At 30.3% G+C, this 14,580-nt stretch overlaps 1 protein-coding gene across 1 annotated transcript; it reads right to left on the reverse strand.

Moving 5' to 3' along the window:
- Positions 1–761: 761 nt before the first annotated feature.
- LOC122860121 (mothers against decapentaplegic homolog 5-like) lies at positions 762–3,340 on the reverse strand. Its single transcript, XM_044163791.1, has 3 exons — positions 3,326–3,340; positions 1,795–1,847; positions 762–1,119 (listed from the first exon to the last, which is right to left on the reverse strand). The coding sequence occupies exons 1-3, from the start codon at positions 3,338–3,340 to the stop codon at positions 762–764; spliced, it is 426 nt and encodes a 141-aa protein (XP_044019726.1).
- Positions 3,341–14,580: the final 11,240 nt, after the last annotated feature.

Consider the following 14,580-nt stretch of genomic DNA (forward strand, 5'->3'; position numbering starts at 1 on the left):
TTTATTGCTCAGCTTATTTTAATTGACAATTTTACTGTGTACACAATATTCTTTATTTACTTAATGACAATTTGATATTGATTGTTGTTTTATAACAATCAATTAGTTGAAAAATCAGTTTAATATTTATATTCACAATTTCAGTACTTGAATTTATTTGAGTTGGCTTGGCCAACTTAATATTTGCCAGCGTCTTGCTTGCCAGCCAAGACACAAGTGTAAAAACACAAGGTGCAAGACCGAAGTGCCAAACCGAAGTGAGCGGAGCACACGTTCCCCGTAGCCAAAACTCCACTCTCTCTCTCTCTCTTCTCCGTCTCTCTCTCATCGACTCTCATACTAACGCATCATACAAGGTGGCGCACCATCTAGCAATACTATCTCGCTACAATAAATATATTATTTAAAAATATGGATAGCACAATAATAATAATATTGGGCAAATTATCATGTATGTATTGGTGGTTAGCTGGTGGTTTTATTGATGGTCCCAGTACTGATTCTAGTACTCCAATTGGGATATGTAATTTAATTTCAAGTCAACATGGTATTGCTGTTATATCATTGATAGATCTATTAAAACCCCAGCCATTTGTAAATGACATTCTAAAAAAATAAAATAATAATTAATTAAATAGAATCATTAATTATTTTATAAAAATAAATTCAATTACCTTATGATACATGAATTATATCATTCACCAGCAGCTTCATCACTCTCTTGTAGATGATCCAACAATTGCCGTTGAAATATTGATTTGTTAAATATTAAAAAATGTTTTTTTTGATATTACACGATGAACAGTATTATCTGTTCTATTATTGTATTTATTCAAACCAAGTGGATGAACAAATAAATCAGTTGCTGAATTATTCGTAACAAAAACATCATTACCATCATAAAAAAATTTAACACCAGCTCTAATAAGACTTCTTGCTTTTTTAAATTCTTGTTGTTTATTTAATTTATCACCAAAATTACCAATACAAAATCTTGAACGTAATGATGGACCAGTACTACCATTAACAATTATTATATTTTCATTTGATGTAAATGTACCAATTGAATTATTTTTTTCATAATATGTTATTGATGCCCATTCATTTGGAGTTTTAAATCTTGATAAATTATCAATAAGTGCTGATAATTCAATTGTCGTATTTAATAATGATACATCAATTTCTTTAATTTGTTCATTTATTTTATCTGTTTTATTTATTTGTCCTTTTGATAATTTAAATAAATTTTTAAATGTGTTTAATTTTTTTGATACTTATTTACATCCCATTTTTATATTTTGACTTCTGAAATATCGTAGCCGGATCATTTATTAGACAATCAATATTGCCCTGTAAAATAATCCAACTAGATATGTATTTTAATTAACCCTGTTTATCCTGCCCAGTGAAGGAACATTAGAAAGGTAGGGGATAATAATTACGTAATGTAGGGAGAGGTAAAAAGGAACCTGAAAAATACGCGAAAAAGCAACACAATAATACTATAAAAAAAATAACTTTAGTTAACACTTGTAAATTTCGGTAAAATAAAAGCACAATTTATTTGTAATTAAACCCACAAAATATTACACAAGAACGTGACACAAAATAATTATTAAAATAATTAACCCAGTTAAATACGTATTCGCGCGTCGCGTCGAAAAGAGAGAAACTAAGCCATGCGGTCGTAGTTTTATTCAATTTGTTAAAGTTGCACAATTAATTTATGACGACTGAGTAATTAGCGACGGGATTGAGAAGCAATCCAGTCGATTGAATTGATAAGTCACTGACTCTACATTAACACTACGATGATGCTTGGCTTTTACAGTAACAATAATTTCACACTAGTTATAAATTCGATGAGCAAACACTGAGTTAAAATTTATTATAGTAAAAGGTACTTACATTGGCTGTCGAAATATTAGTCTAGCGCTCTAGCGACGGCGTGTACCTTGAATGTTACTCGAACCTCGGTTCCTCAATTGACAAGTTGTAATAATTATTTTATTACAAATAAAATAATTGCTGATAAATTACGTATGTAATTATTCTGGTATGGTCGTAACTTCTTGGATGGTTACAGAATATATATATATTTTAATAAATATATATATATATATAGTCTTATGGTGACACTGATTTTACACTGGTATGCTATGGAAGGAGCGCTTTTTGCGGCGTATTCCGTAGTAGCATCAATTCTTGACCATGTGGTCGTAACTTGTACAATAAAATCTTGACGTATTTTTCGTCAAATACTATAATTATTTAATATAAAAACTGTATCTATTTTATTCACTGTTTAATTTATTACTTGATTTAATATAATAAATGCTTTAAACTTATTTTATACAAGTAAAGAAAGATTTTCAGACCACGCGGTCGTAACTTGTATAATAAAATATTTAATTATTTTTACCAAATAATATAATTAATTAATACAACGAATTGTAATTTATTTTATTCACCATTTAATTGATTAAGCAATTTAAGGCAATAAATGCTTTCAAATTTATTTCACACAAGCAAGAGAAAAATTTTCAGACCATGCGGTCGTAAAATATTACAAGTTAATATTTCAAATGATTTTACGACTTTAAATTGATAAATTAAATAACCAAATGTTATTTAATTATTATTGAAACAATAAAGTAATTTAATAATCAATAAAATAATGAATAAGTATAACTTACAATTTGTGTTGGTTGATAGTAAAATATTCTAAGTTCTTAAACTTAAAATGCGTTGAGGCCAAGTGCCAAAAAATATTAATGCTGGAAGAGCGACGAACAGGTTGACTTACAACCCAAGAGTGAACGACCTAGGATCCAGGATCTCGGTCGATGACCGTAAATCCTCAGAGTAGGGGTGGATCCTTCGGGGATGTTCAGTTTTTCCTCATAGTATAGTGTCTATTTTCTTGTATAGCTTAATTCTTATTGGTCGGGAAAATCGTATGATTTTCCGACGTTAATTATAATTATTTCTAGTTTCTTAATTATGACATGAGTGGTATCGAGAGAATCCTTGTAATTTTAGGATTCTGTCGATATCACTCATTATATTAATTTGTATGTAATTTTGATTATTAAAATTGGCGGTTTGGCCGCTTGGCAATAGTGCCGGCTCGAGAGATTTATTGAGGGTGCAATGCCTCTAGCTCCCCTAAATGTAGTGTTTCTACAATCAGTAAGATGGAGTTAGGGGCATTGAAATACACCCTCAACATTTATTATTAACATAAAAATTAAAAAGTTAATGCGCCTACCGCAGGACATTACACTTCTATCTTTTGATATTTATTATATTGTTAATAATTTACTGTAAATATTGACATTGTTTATTGGTAAATAAATTTATGTGTTGTTTTGTAAACTCCAGGTGATAATAGACTGAGAAAAAAAATTTAAATATTTGACAATGTTGTTGTAAAAGTTTAAAAGCAAATTGTCACTGCAAAAATAATTCAATTTATGTAGAAATTTTTAAAGTAACTAATTTGTCAAGAAAATAACTAATTAAATTGTTTAAAATAATTTGTTTTTTGTTATATTAAAGGTTGATAGATAAATATATTTCATCAACTTTAATGGGACTTGTTTATTTTAAAAATGAAAATTTTAAACAGCTAACCACCAGCTAAGTATTGTCATGTACAAATGAATCTTATTAAAAAAAATAAAATTATTGATTTATTAAGATCTAATAGATTAGCATTAATATATATGAAAAAATTACAAACATTAAGACCATTTAAAATGCCACATGGACATAAATTTAATCATCAAAATATTGCATTTATGATAACACCAATGGGTTCATTAATGAAACGTGAATTAATGCAAAATGATTGTGCTAAAATATTTATTGATAAATTATTTGATGTAACATGTCAACCAGTACAAAGTACTGCTGTTATAACATTTCAAAGTATGTTACATACATTAAATAATTTTATGCCACATAGTACTCCATGTGTTGCTAAAAATAATGATATAAATAATAAACAAAAATTTACAACACAAACAATATTTGATGGTATTGCTATTATAACTGATAAATTTGAATTTAAATGAGCTGATTGTTTAGAAACAATATGTGTATTAAATCTTGCACAAGGAATTTTGAATAATCAGCCAAATTTACAAATTACATAAAAACACCAATTGTCATGAAAAATAAATTATTAAGAAATTGACAACAAATTTTTTTAAATGTTTTAATTCAAGTTATTTTTATTGAGTCTTAATTATTTTAATATTAGGTTATTTTATCAGTAGGTTTTTTTTTTTTAATTTTTATTATCAAGTATAATATTTTGTTTAACAATAATATTTATTATATTATTTTTTATTTATCATTATAATTAATAATATATTTTTTTTTTTAAATTAAATTTATACTTTCGTATCACCCCTTTTTTTATCGCTTTTTTTTTTTTTTTTTTAATTAAGACTTTTTTATAGTTTGGTTTATTTATTGTCCCAAATAGAAGACATTGGCGGGTCCATTTCGACCACCTTGTCTACCACCTTGTCTACCTTGTCGTCCTCGTTCTCGTCCTCGTCTCCCGGTGTTATTTCTTGGTCCTCGATTACCACCACCACCACCACCACCAAGTATTGATTGGAAGTACTGCTTTCGCCAGTACCTAAAACAGTGTAATAAAAATTTATAGTTTATTGTTGTTATCATTTTTTTATTATATTGTTGTTATTGTTGTTGTTATTATAATAGTTTATTGTTGTTATTGTTATTTTTTTATTATATTGTTGAATAATTTAGTAGTTAATTGTTATTTATTTATTAATTTAGTAGTTTATTGTTATTTATTTATTAATTTAGTAGTTTATCGTTATTTATTTATTTACCTGGAACTTTCAAACTCGTTGACTGGCATCTGACCAAGAATGACACCTCCAGCACGACCTCCAAGAGTACCACCATTACCACGTCCAGCCCCAGCACCACCAGCAGCAAAAAGACCATGAACATTATGAGCACCACCAGCAATACCACCGACTGGTACACCTCTCAACATTTCTTTCCGACGAGCAACTCTCAAATCGATGGCATCAGCACCTCCAACATCATTAAGCTCTACAGCACCATCAAGATCACCACGATTATCAGCAAGTGGATCATGAAAATAAACACCACGGAAAGCTGAAGCTGGCATTTCGTAGCCTTCTTGAATGGCTTCTGCTTCAATCAAATAAAGACTAGCTTGAGCTTGCTCGTGACGTCGAGCAAGATCAGCTCTGCGTCGTGCCCGGGATGCTTCCTCTCTTTCACGAGCACGCTCATAAGCTGTCAGTGCACTTAGGAGGTCCTGATAATAATAATAGTACCGATATTGTTAATATTATAATAATAATCTTGTATTTAATAATTAACAGTTGTGAATAAATAAACTTTTAGGTTAAAATAATGAATATTATAATAAAAATATATGTTATAATTGAGGGTCCGGATACAGTAACACGCTCCGCGCGTGGAGCCTCAAAATATGCAACGTTGCTCATCTAAAAAATCTAGAAAAAATAAAAATGGCAGAAAAAAAAAAAAAAAATATGATTGTATTTAGAATCAAAATTCCTAAATTTTATGTCGAATAATTTTTTTTCTATTATTTTTATTTGTTGAGTTATAAAATAAAAATAAAAAAAAAAAATTTCTAATGAATATTTTTTTTTAAAGATTCAACTCGTGATATTTTTTTTAATTATCAATGAATAAATTTAAAATTTAGCATATGTATTAATCATGGCTTAGCGGTTCTAAAAGTATCATTGAAAAAATTACTTACCTTTATTGTTTAATATTTTTTATTTATTGTTTAATGCAGGCCATAAAATATTTTTCTCTAACTTTGAATGCAAAAAGTGTCGGAGAAATTTTAAATTTGAAAAACTTGTCAGTGGCAATATTGTTCATTACGATGTCAAGCAAATATATACAAATTTTTGAAACTTAATATCAATTATTTATTGAGATATGAATTTATTAACAAATTGCGCGATCGAACCGCGAACGCTTGAACTAGATGCACAATCCTGAGTCGCCTGAAAAATATATAGTCGCGCTCCTTTGTTCAATTGTGTTTAATGAATTAATAAAAAATATATAAAATATTTTTTAACCCAGACGAAGCTTCTTACCTCATTTTTTGCTTTTTTGTTCACATTTCTTTGCCAATCAGCCTCATTGCTACTTCTTTTACGACTAGGATTTTTTTCTATTTTATGAGACATTGTTAATAACTATTAATTATTTTTTAGCTCTAAAAAACGACACTTTTTTCAATAATGAATGAATAAAATAAACTTTTCTGTCAAGACTAATATGCTCGTGTGGACTGAATAAATAATAAATGAGAAATCGTCGGAGAAATTTTAAATTTGAAAAACTTGTCAGTGGCAATATTGTTCATTACGATGTCAAGCAAATATATACAAATTTTTGAAACTTAATATCAATTATTTATTGAGATATGAATTTATTAACAAATTGCGCGATCGAACCGCGAACGCTTGAACTAGATGCACAATCCTGAGTCGCCTGAAAAATATATAGTCGCGCTCCTTTGTTCAATTGTGTTTAATGAATTAATAAAAAATATATAAAATATTTTTTAACCCAGACGAAGCTTCTTACCTCATTTTTTGCTTTTTTGTTCACATTTCTTTGCCAATCAGCCTCATTGCTACTTCTTTTACGACTAGGATTTTTTTCTATTTTATGAGACATTGTTAATAACTATTAATTATTTTTTAGCTCTAAAAAACGACACTTTTTTCAATAATGAATGAATAAAATAAACTTCTCTGTCAAGACTAATATGCTCGTGTGGACTGAATAAATAATAAATGAAATATAAATATATAAATATATATACAAATCCTCCATAGCAGAGGCGCTTCTGGCCCAATGACTGATAACTGGGTTTGCAGTTATTACGATAGTAAAAATATTCATATTTATGATTCATTAAACATTCATATACTCCATAATGATTATCAAATGTATTTACAACGTTTATTTCCATTTTATACAGTTGAACAAAACAATGTGCGGTTTCCAAGAGTTCATCAACAACAAAATGCTGATGATTGTGGTGTGCTGGCTATTGCATTTGGAGTTTCTTTATTATTTCGTCATAAACCTGAAACTATTGAATATGAGTATGACAATTTGAGAAAGCATTTGCTCAATATGTTCGAAACCCAGATAATAACTCCTTTTCCGATGACTAAGCATAGCGATCCACCACTTCCACTACCACTGGAAGAAATAGTAAAAAAAGAACATACAGCATATTTAAAACGAACACGCTTAGACAACAATGCTCAAACAGCGACCATTCAAAGTAAAAAAAAAAACGTATCGAAACAGCCTCAAATCTTGAAAAGTGAGCTACCAAAAGACGATAATACATATGTTCCGTTTAAATCTTCAATAGAAATATATATTCAAAATCTTACATATGAAATTCTGGTTGAGTCTATCAACAATCTTACAAACGAAACAGAAGCCAGGCTCAGAGCTGAAAAAATGGTCAAGTGGTGTAAGCAAGCAAGGAAAAATTATTATTCTGTCCAATTTAAAACTCTTCAAAGAATGATAAAAATGGCAGATTCACGTTTAAAAAATATGATTGATGATTCTGACATTGAGAATTTATGTGGAGACCCAGAGCATACCTCATCTTCTGAACCATATTTTTATGATCGATCATACAATTTTAATTATGAATCAGAAAAACCAAAAAAAGTAAATGCTATATCAGTAAAAAGAAGGCATGAAGACAACGAACAAAATGAAATGATAATGGAAATCAAAAAGCAAAAAAAGTTTTCAGAGACTTTTGTTATAAATCCACAAGGTCAAGCAGTCAATATATTACCAATTGACACAAATAAAAAGGGTGTAAAATTTTGGAGCTGTGATTCTATTTGCACAGTATTGAAAGACCAAAAACTTTTTAATCTCTATAAAAATTTTCTCCAAATTTTAGTAACTCAGACGTTGTCAAGTTGTCCAAAATTTCTACAACAATGTTTTATTACGCATTCAGAAGATAAGTTAGGTCATTCATTTAGCTGTTATAGCAGTGAATATCCATGTGAATCAATCAGCTTCTCTCTGCATCTTTTATCACCTCATTTCTCATCAATAAGGTCAATGTTACGATGTTTGTACAGATTAAATGAATATTATAGAAAATTTCTAAAAATGAGCCATGATTTAGATATGTCAAATATAAAATCATTATTAGAAGTTGAAAACGGAATGAAAAAACAAAATGTAGAATTTAGCACAAGTCATGAAATGGATTGCTTGAATGAAGATTCGATAATTGCAGAGAATAGTGCAGCGTTCAAAATTTACACAAAAAAAATGATGGATTTACCTAGAAATCATTGTAGATCTTGCCAACGATTACTTTTTGAACGTTCCCTAAAGAATATCAATAATTTTTATTTGCCAATTGTAAACCCATACTGGGATCAGATGGAAGAATTCTTCATCAATCATCCTGATGAAAAAGATAGCGATTATATTTGTGATAATTGTCTAAAATATTTCCGAAAATCAGATATTCCACCAACATGTATACTGAACAATTTACAGGACGGTAATGTTCCCGAAGAAATTAGAGAGTTATCAAACTATGAAGTAATGTTGATTCAACAAGCAAAAGCTTTTCAAGTGGTTCAAAGAGACTGTACAAAAAAAAGATATGCCACATTCTTCAAGATATCAAATATCTAAGGGGCAGTGTTTTCATTTACCTCTACCACTTTCAGAAACTTTGGGAAAACTAGCTTCAAAATTCGACCCAATCAATACAAACCATAAGCTATATATACTAGTACGAAGTATTCCTACAAAAGCTAAAATTGTTTGGCAAAATTTAGTAAATTTAGAAAAAGTATTCAAAGCTTTACAATGGTTACGTTTAAACAATCTATTATATAAAGACATTGTATTGCCAGACTCTGCTGAAGAGTTAATTCAATATTTAGAAAAAAAGGATGTTGAATATTTTGTTGAAACGAATGTCTCAGAAAACTTTGAAAATAATGTAGAAGCATTAGAAAACAATACTAGTACTGAAAAAAATAATATCGAAATTCCAGCTGAAGCTAATGCTCTCATCCGAAGTTCTAAAAGTAGAGAAACTACATTAACTGCCAGTGATGTTTTACAAAGCTCTAGCCAACATGTAGAAAAAAAGGATGTTGAATATTTTGTTGAAACGAATGTCTCAGAAAACTTCGAAAATAATGAAGAAGCATAAGAAAACAATACTAGTACTGAAAAAAATAATATCGAAAATCCAGCTGAAGCTAATGCTCTCATTCAAAGTTCTAAAAGTAGAGAAACTACTTTAACTGCCAGTGATGTTTTACAAAGCTCTAGCCAACATGTAGCTGAGCAAAATTTTCAATCTCTTGACAGTGTCGAAACTACATTAACTGTCAGTGATATTTTACATAGTTCTAGCCAACGTGTACCTAAACAAAATTCTCAATCTCTCGACAGTGTAGAAACTACACTAACAGTCAGTGATATTTTACATAGTTCTAGTCAACGTGTACCTAAACAAAATTCCCAGTCTTCAACATGTTCTACATATTCTAAAAGTTCTAAAAGTTCTAAAAGTGGAAAAACAGCATCAACTGCCAGTGATGTTTCACAGGATTATAGTCTAGATAAACAAGGTGCTTTTCAGTGTTCTAAAAGTGCTTATATCAATGACAGCAAAACAAAATCTGAACAAGATGAAATAATACACTCTAATCATAGTTTATCAAAATACTTAGAAAATGATAATGATGAACTCCTTCTTTTAGCGAACGCCTATGATTGTGGTCAGAATGATAAAACTGCTATAAAAACTCAACATAGTTCCATTGATGACGAAACTGATAATGAAAGCCTAGGTGCACTTATTTCTGGTAAGAAAATTGAAAAAATTATCACCGAGTATGCAAATAAAAATTTTAAGCCAGATCTGAATGCAGATGATAAAAATGAAACAGAGAATTTAAAGAAACGAGCTATGCTTACTCAAATAGATCATTCAGAATTAAACTACGAACAATATACAAAATATCCTTTGTACGATAAACGAATAAATCAAACAGCTACAGACATTTATCAAATGTTGAAAATTCAAGACGATTCATTGGATTTACGAGTAAAAACTTTAGATTTGCAGTGCTTTCCAAACCTATATCCTCGAGGGATTAATGGACAGTGCCAAGACCGAGCTAAGCAGGTTCGCGATCCTGATTTTATAAAGCAAAAACTCTGTTCCCTTAAGCCACGATTCAGACTAGACCAGCAATATATATTTTATTTATTACAAAATGATAGTATTCGAAAATTAAAGTCAGGAATTTATCACATGTTAAATGTTACAAATCCACGTGACAGTTATACTGTAAAAAATTATTTAAACAAATTAAGTGAGGGTCTGTTAGAAAGTGAGTTAAGCTCTATATTTGAGCGTCTCCCAAACACAGAACAATTTTGGAAAAAGCCAAGAAATAATCTTAGGTGTATGATAAGAGAATATGGTCCAGCTACATGGTTTCTTACTCTAAGTCCAGCAGAGTATTTATGTGATGATTTGATTCAATATGTTCGTGAAATTAATGCTCCATCCTTAGACAAGATGTTACCGGGTCAAGTAATTGCTGCAGATCCTGTGTCAGTTTCTCGCTACATGGATCAAAAATTTCATGCCATGTTAGATTTCCTTAACTCAGAAAGTAATCCACTTGGAAAAATTAATCATTATTTTTGGCGACGGGAATATCAAGGCCGTGGTATTCAACATTTCCATATATTATTATGGGTTGATAATGCGCCTATGATAGGTGCAAACGAAATTGAAGAAATAGTTGAGTTTATCCAAAAATATGTGACTTGCAAAATGCCAAATAAAAATTTGGCACCATTATTGCATCGTAGGGTAACGACTTATCAAAATCATCATCATAATGGTTATTGTATGAGGTCATTAAAAAATAAATACGGAAAAACGATTAAACGCTGTCGATTTGGATTTCCTAGACCTGTTACCGAGACATTTGTCTTACGTGATCCAGCAATCGCAATCGCAAATCACAGACATTCACGGTCTAAGAATAAACTATATGATCTCCCTAGTACCGAAGATGGAGGGAATATTAATGATTGTAATCCTGTTATTCTTATAGTTTGGGAAGGGAATGTGGATATTCAATATGTAGGTGAAACTTCCTCAGCCCTAACAGGGTATGTTACAAAATATATAACGAAACATGAGCGATCAAAAACTCAAGCGATGGTCAATGATATTAACTCCACAGCACCATTGCTCATCAGATTATGGAATTTTGCTTTTCAAAGTTTAAATAATAGAGAAATTGGAGCTCTTGAAGCAGCATTATTAGGAACTTCTTTGAGTGGAACTGATAGTAATACAACAATAAAATGGTTGAATGTAAGACAAGTTAGAGGGCGTAAAGTAAAACCGTTTGAGGAAATTAAAACATTGGATGAAGATTCAACCGATATTTTTGCCCCGTCTTTAATTGATGACCATTATCCTTCACGTCCTGTTGTTTTGGAAAATCTTTGTCTATATGAGTTTTGCAAAGAGTGGGACGTTGTTAGATCTGAGCCTGTGTCTGATAAAGTCGAGTATTATACACTCAAAATAAATGATCAAGGAAACCCTATATTATGGGTCAAAAAACGATCTCGAGGCTATTTAATCCATCGTTGGATATACAATATAAAAACCCACCTTGAAGACTTTTACTTTTCATTACTATTTTTATTTAAACCTTGGAGAAACACTGATGAATTGAAAGATGGTTTTGAGACATTCGCTGATTCATTTAATGCTAAAAAAGATGAACTTCAAGAAGCGTGTAATTATTACAAACGTCTAGATAATTTTCAAGAAGGATTAGATCATATGCAAAAACTAATTGAAGAAAAAGAAAATGAAATTATCGGAAATAAACCTAAGGATCAACTAGAAGATCCAATAAATGATGGTATTACGGAAAAAGCTGCTGGTGAAGCGATGAAAGATTTTAAAGATATTGGTAATGCAGATGCAGAAGAAGAAGTTGATTTAGATGAACTGATCAGCGAGTTGAATGCTGATCAGCTGAGAGTCTTCCAGAAAGTGACTGATGTTTTTACGGATGATAAAGATGAACCTTTAAAAATTTATATTAGTGGAGAAGGTGGAACAGGTAAAAGCTTTCTTATCTACGTTATTAAAACTTGGATTCGAAAAACATTAAATCGTCAAATTGCAATTGCCGCTCCTACAGGCCTTGCTGCATTTGGTATTAACGGTATGACGCTGCATAGAATTTTTTCACTGCCGGTTCAGCATGGAGGTACACCAAAGTACAAATATCCTATTTTTTGGAGATCTAATGCAACTTATGCCAGTTGCTCACGACGCAGTTTACATGGATTTATCATCCGATGATATGAAAAAATGTCTTGAATCTATGGGACATTTTAATATTTGGAAACAATTGGTTGAATATGATGAACTTACTATAAATATGCGTCAGCGAAATGATGATGCCTATGGGAAACTTTTGTCTCGATTGAGAGTTGGATCTATGACGAAAGAAGATGTTTAGCTGTTAAGCACTCGGAATATAAATTTAGATATATTCCCTGTTGGTGACAGACTCGATGAACTGTGTAATTGTATACAAAAATTGCCTTCATCTGCTGTATGCTTGTTACCAACTAATGGAATGTGTGATGCAATAAATTCTGCTATGTTAGACAAAATAAAAACACAAGAAGTATATAATCTCTGTGCAAATGATACCATCGATTGTAAGCCTATTTATCGAAAAAATTCGGAAAAAGACTTAGCTAACAATGAATATGATGCTAGTCGATCAGCTGGTTTAGCAAAAAATATAACAATTAAAATCGGTGCAAAAATCATGATGAGGCGAAATATTGACTACACATTAGGCATGGTCAATGGTGCACTTGGTACAGTTGTATCTGTTTCAAAGAGTGTGGATGGTAAAAACTTGCAATCAATTGTCGTTAAATTAACTAAAGGAGGCCATGATTGTATAGTTGAAAGAATAGATGTGAAATTCCAGTTGTCTGATGGAGTGTTCGTAATACGTTCACAATTTCCTATTTGTGTTAGTTACGCAATGACAATACATAAATCTCAGGGAGTTAGTTTAGAGTGCGCTATTGTTGACGTCGGTGAAAAGTCTTTTGCCAAAGGTATGACTTACGTTGCACTTTCGCGAGTTACAACATTAAATGGTTTGCATTTAATAAATTTTGACCCATCAAAAGCAATAGCAAGTCAGCAAGCAATCGAAGAATACAATCGTTAGTGGAAAATTTATAAACCTGATTTGAAAGAAATTCCAATTTCGAATAGAAGTTTTCCGAAAAATTTTGATACCAAGTGGTGTTTCAAATCATTTTTGGTTGATATAGAATGTGAAAAAAAATCCAAAGTTATCGACACGCTGTCTAATGTACATGGATTATCTAATGATAATGGTTCATCGAGCTATGTAAACTCTGTGATGCAATGTATATTACACTCAGAAGTTATAAATGAGTCATTAAAAAACATTAGCAACTCACACCATTCGGTAGTAGCTAAATTTTTCAATGAGTACATTTCAAAAATGACTTCTTCAGCAGATGAAATTAAAACATTTGTTGGTGAAGCGTTCAACCATAATAACGAAAATGATCCTGGTAAATTTTTAACAGCACTCTGTAAAAAAGATCATGTTCTTACCAAGCATTTAGGCCATAAAGAAAAGTATTTAGAAAAATATGAATCCTGTTCATACGTAAATGTCTCATTGTCAAACCACTACATTATAAATCTTTTAATACCAAATGGAAATAACACTTTCACATTACAAGAACTTATAAATCAATCGTTCTCATTGTGGCACGAAGGAACTGGTACATGTCTAGATTGTTTAACTTCAACGAAAATTTTTAGAAAATTAGAAATTCTTAAGACAAATGATGTTGTTGTTTCAAAGGTCAACTCTTTGTCAATGAATCAAAATGGTCGATTGCAAAACAATTATTGTTCGATAAAAGGGATACCCACATATAAAGTAGAAATTTGTAAATCTATATATAAAGTTAATTACGCTATATTCACTGATAGCGGTAGATCAAACCAACATTTCATAAGTTATATCCGTAATAAAAATCGTTGGATAAAAATTGATGATCAGTTTGTTACCAATGAATCTTGGCCAAGAAATGCAAAAAATTCTTATATTTTATTCTTAGAACGTACTCAAAAGGGTACAAAGCTCACTGAATAAATTTTAAATAACGATTCACGATCTGAAAGTATGATAGGTTGTTATTTTTTATTTGTGAACGATTAAAAGACTTTACAAGAAGATATGATATCACACAAAAAACAAAAATAAATTTTTGTACAAAAAGGAGAGTCAAGTATTCGAAATTAATTTTTATTTTTTTTTTTAAACATACAAAAAAAGAGGATATCAAAAAAGTCAA

This window comes from Aphidius gifuensis, linkage group LG1 (genome assembly GCF_014905175.1).
Source record: "Aphidius gifuensis isolate YNYX2018 linkage group LG1, ASM1490517v1, whole genome shotgun sequence".
NCBI lineage: Eukaryota > Metazoa > Arthropoda > Insecta > Hymenoptera > Braconidae > Aphidius > Aphidius gifuensis.

Bases quoted from the DNA above. Each gene is read 5' to 3' on its own strand.
- LOC122860121 (XM_044163791.1), bottom strand. The intron at 1,120-1,794 runs GTCAGTGACTTA...TAATTTATCAAG, and splicing joins CATCGTAGTGTTAATGTAGA to ATTTAAAACTCCAAATGAAT.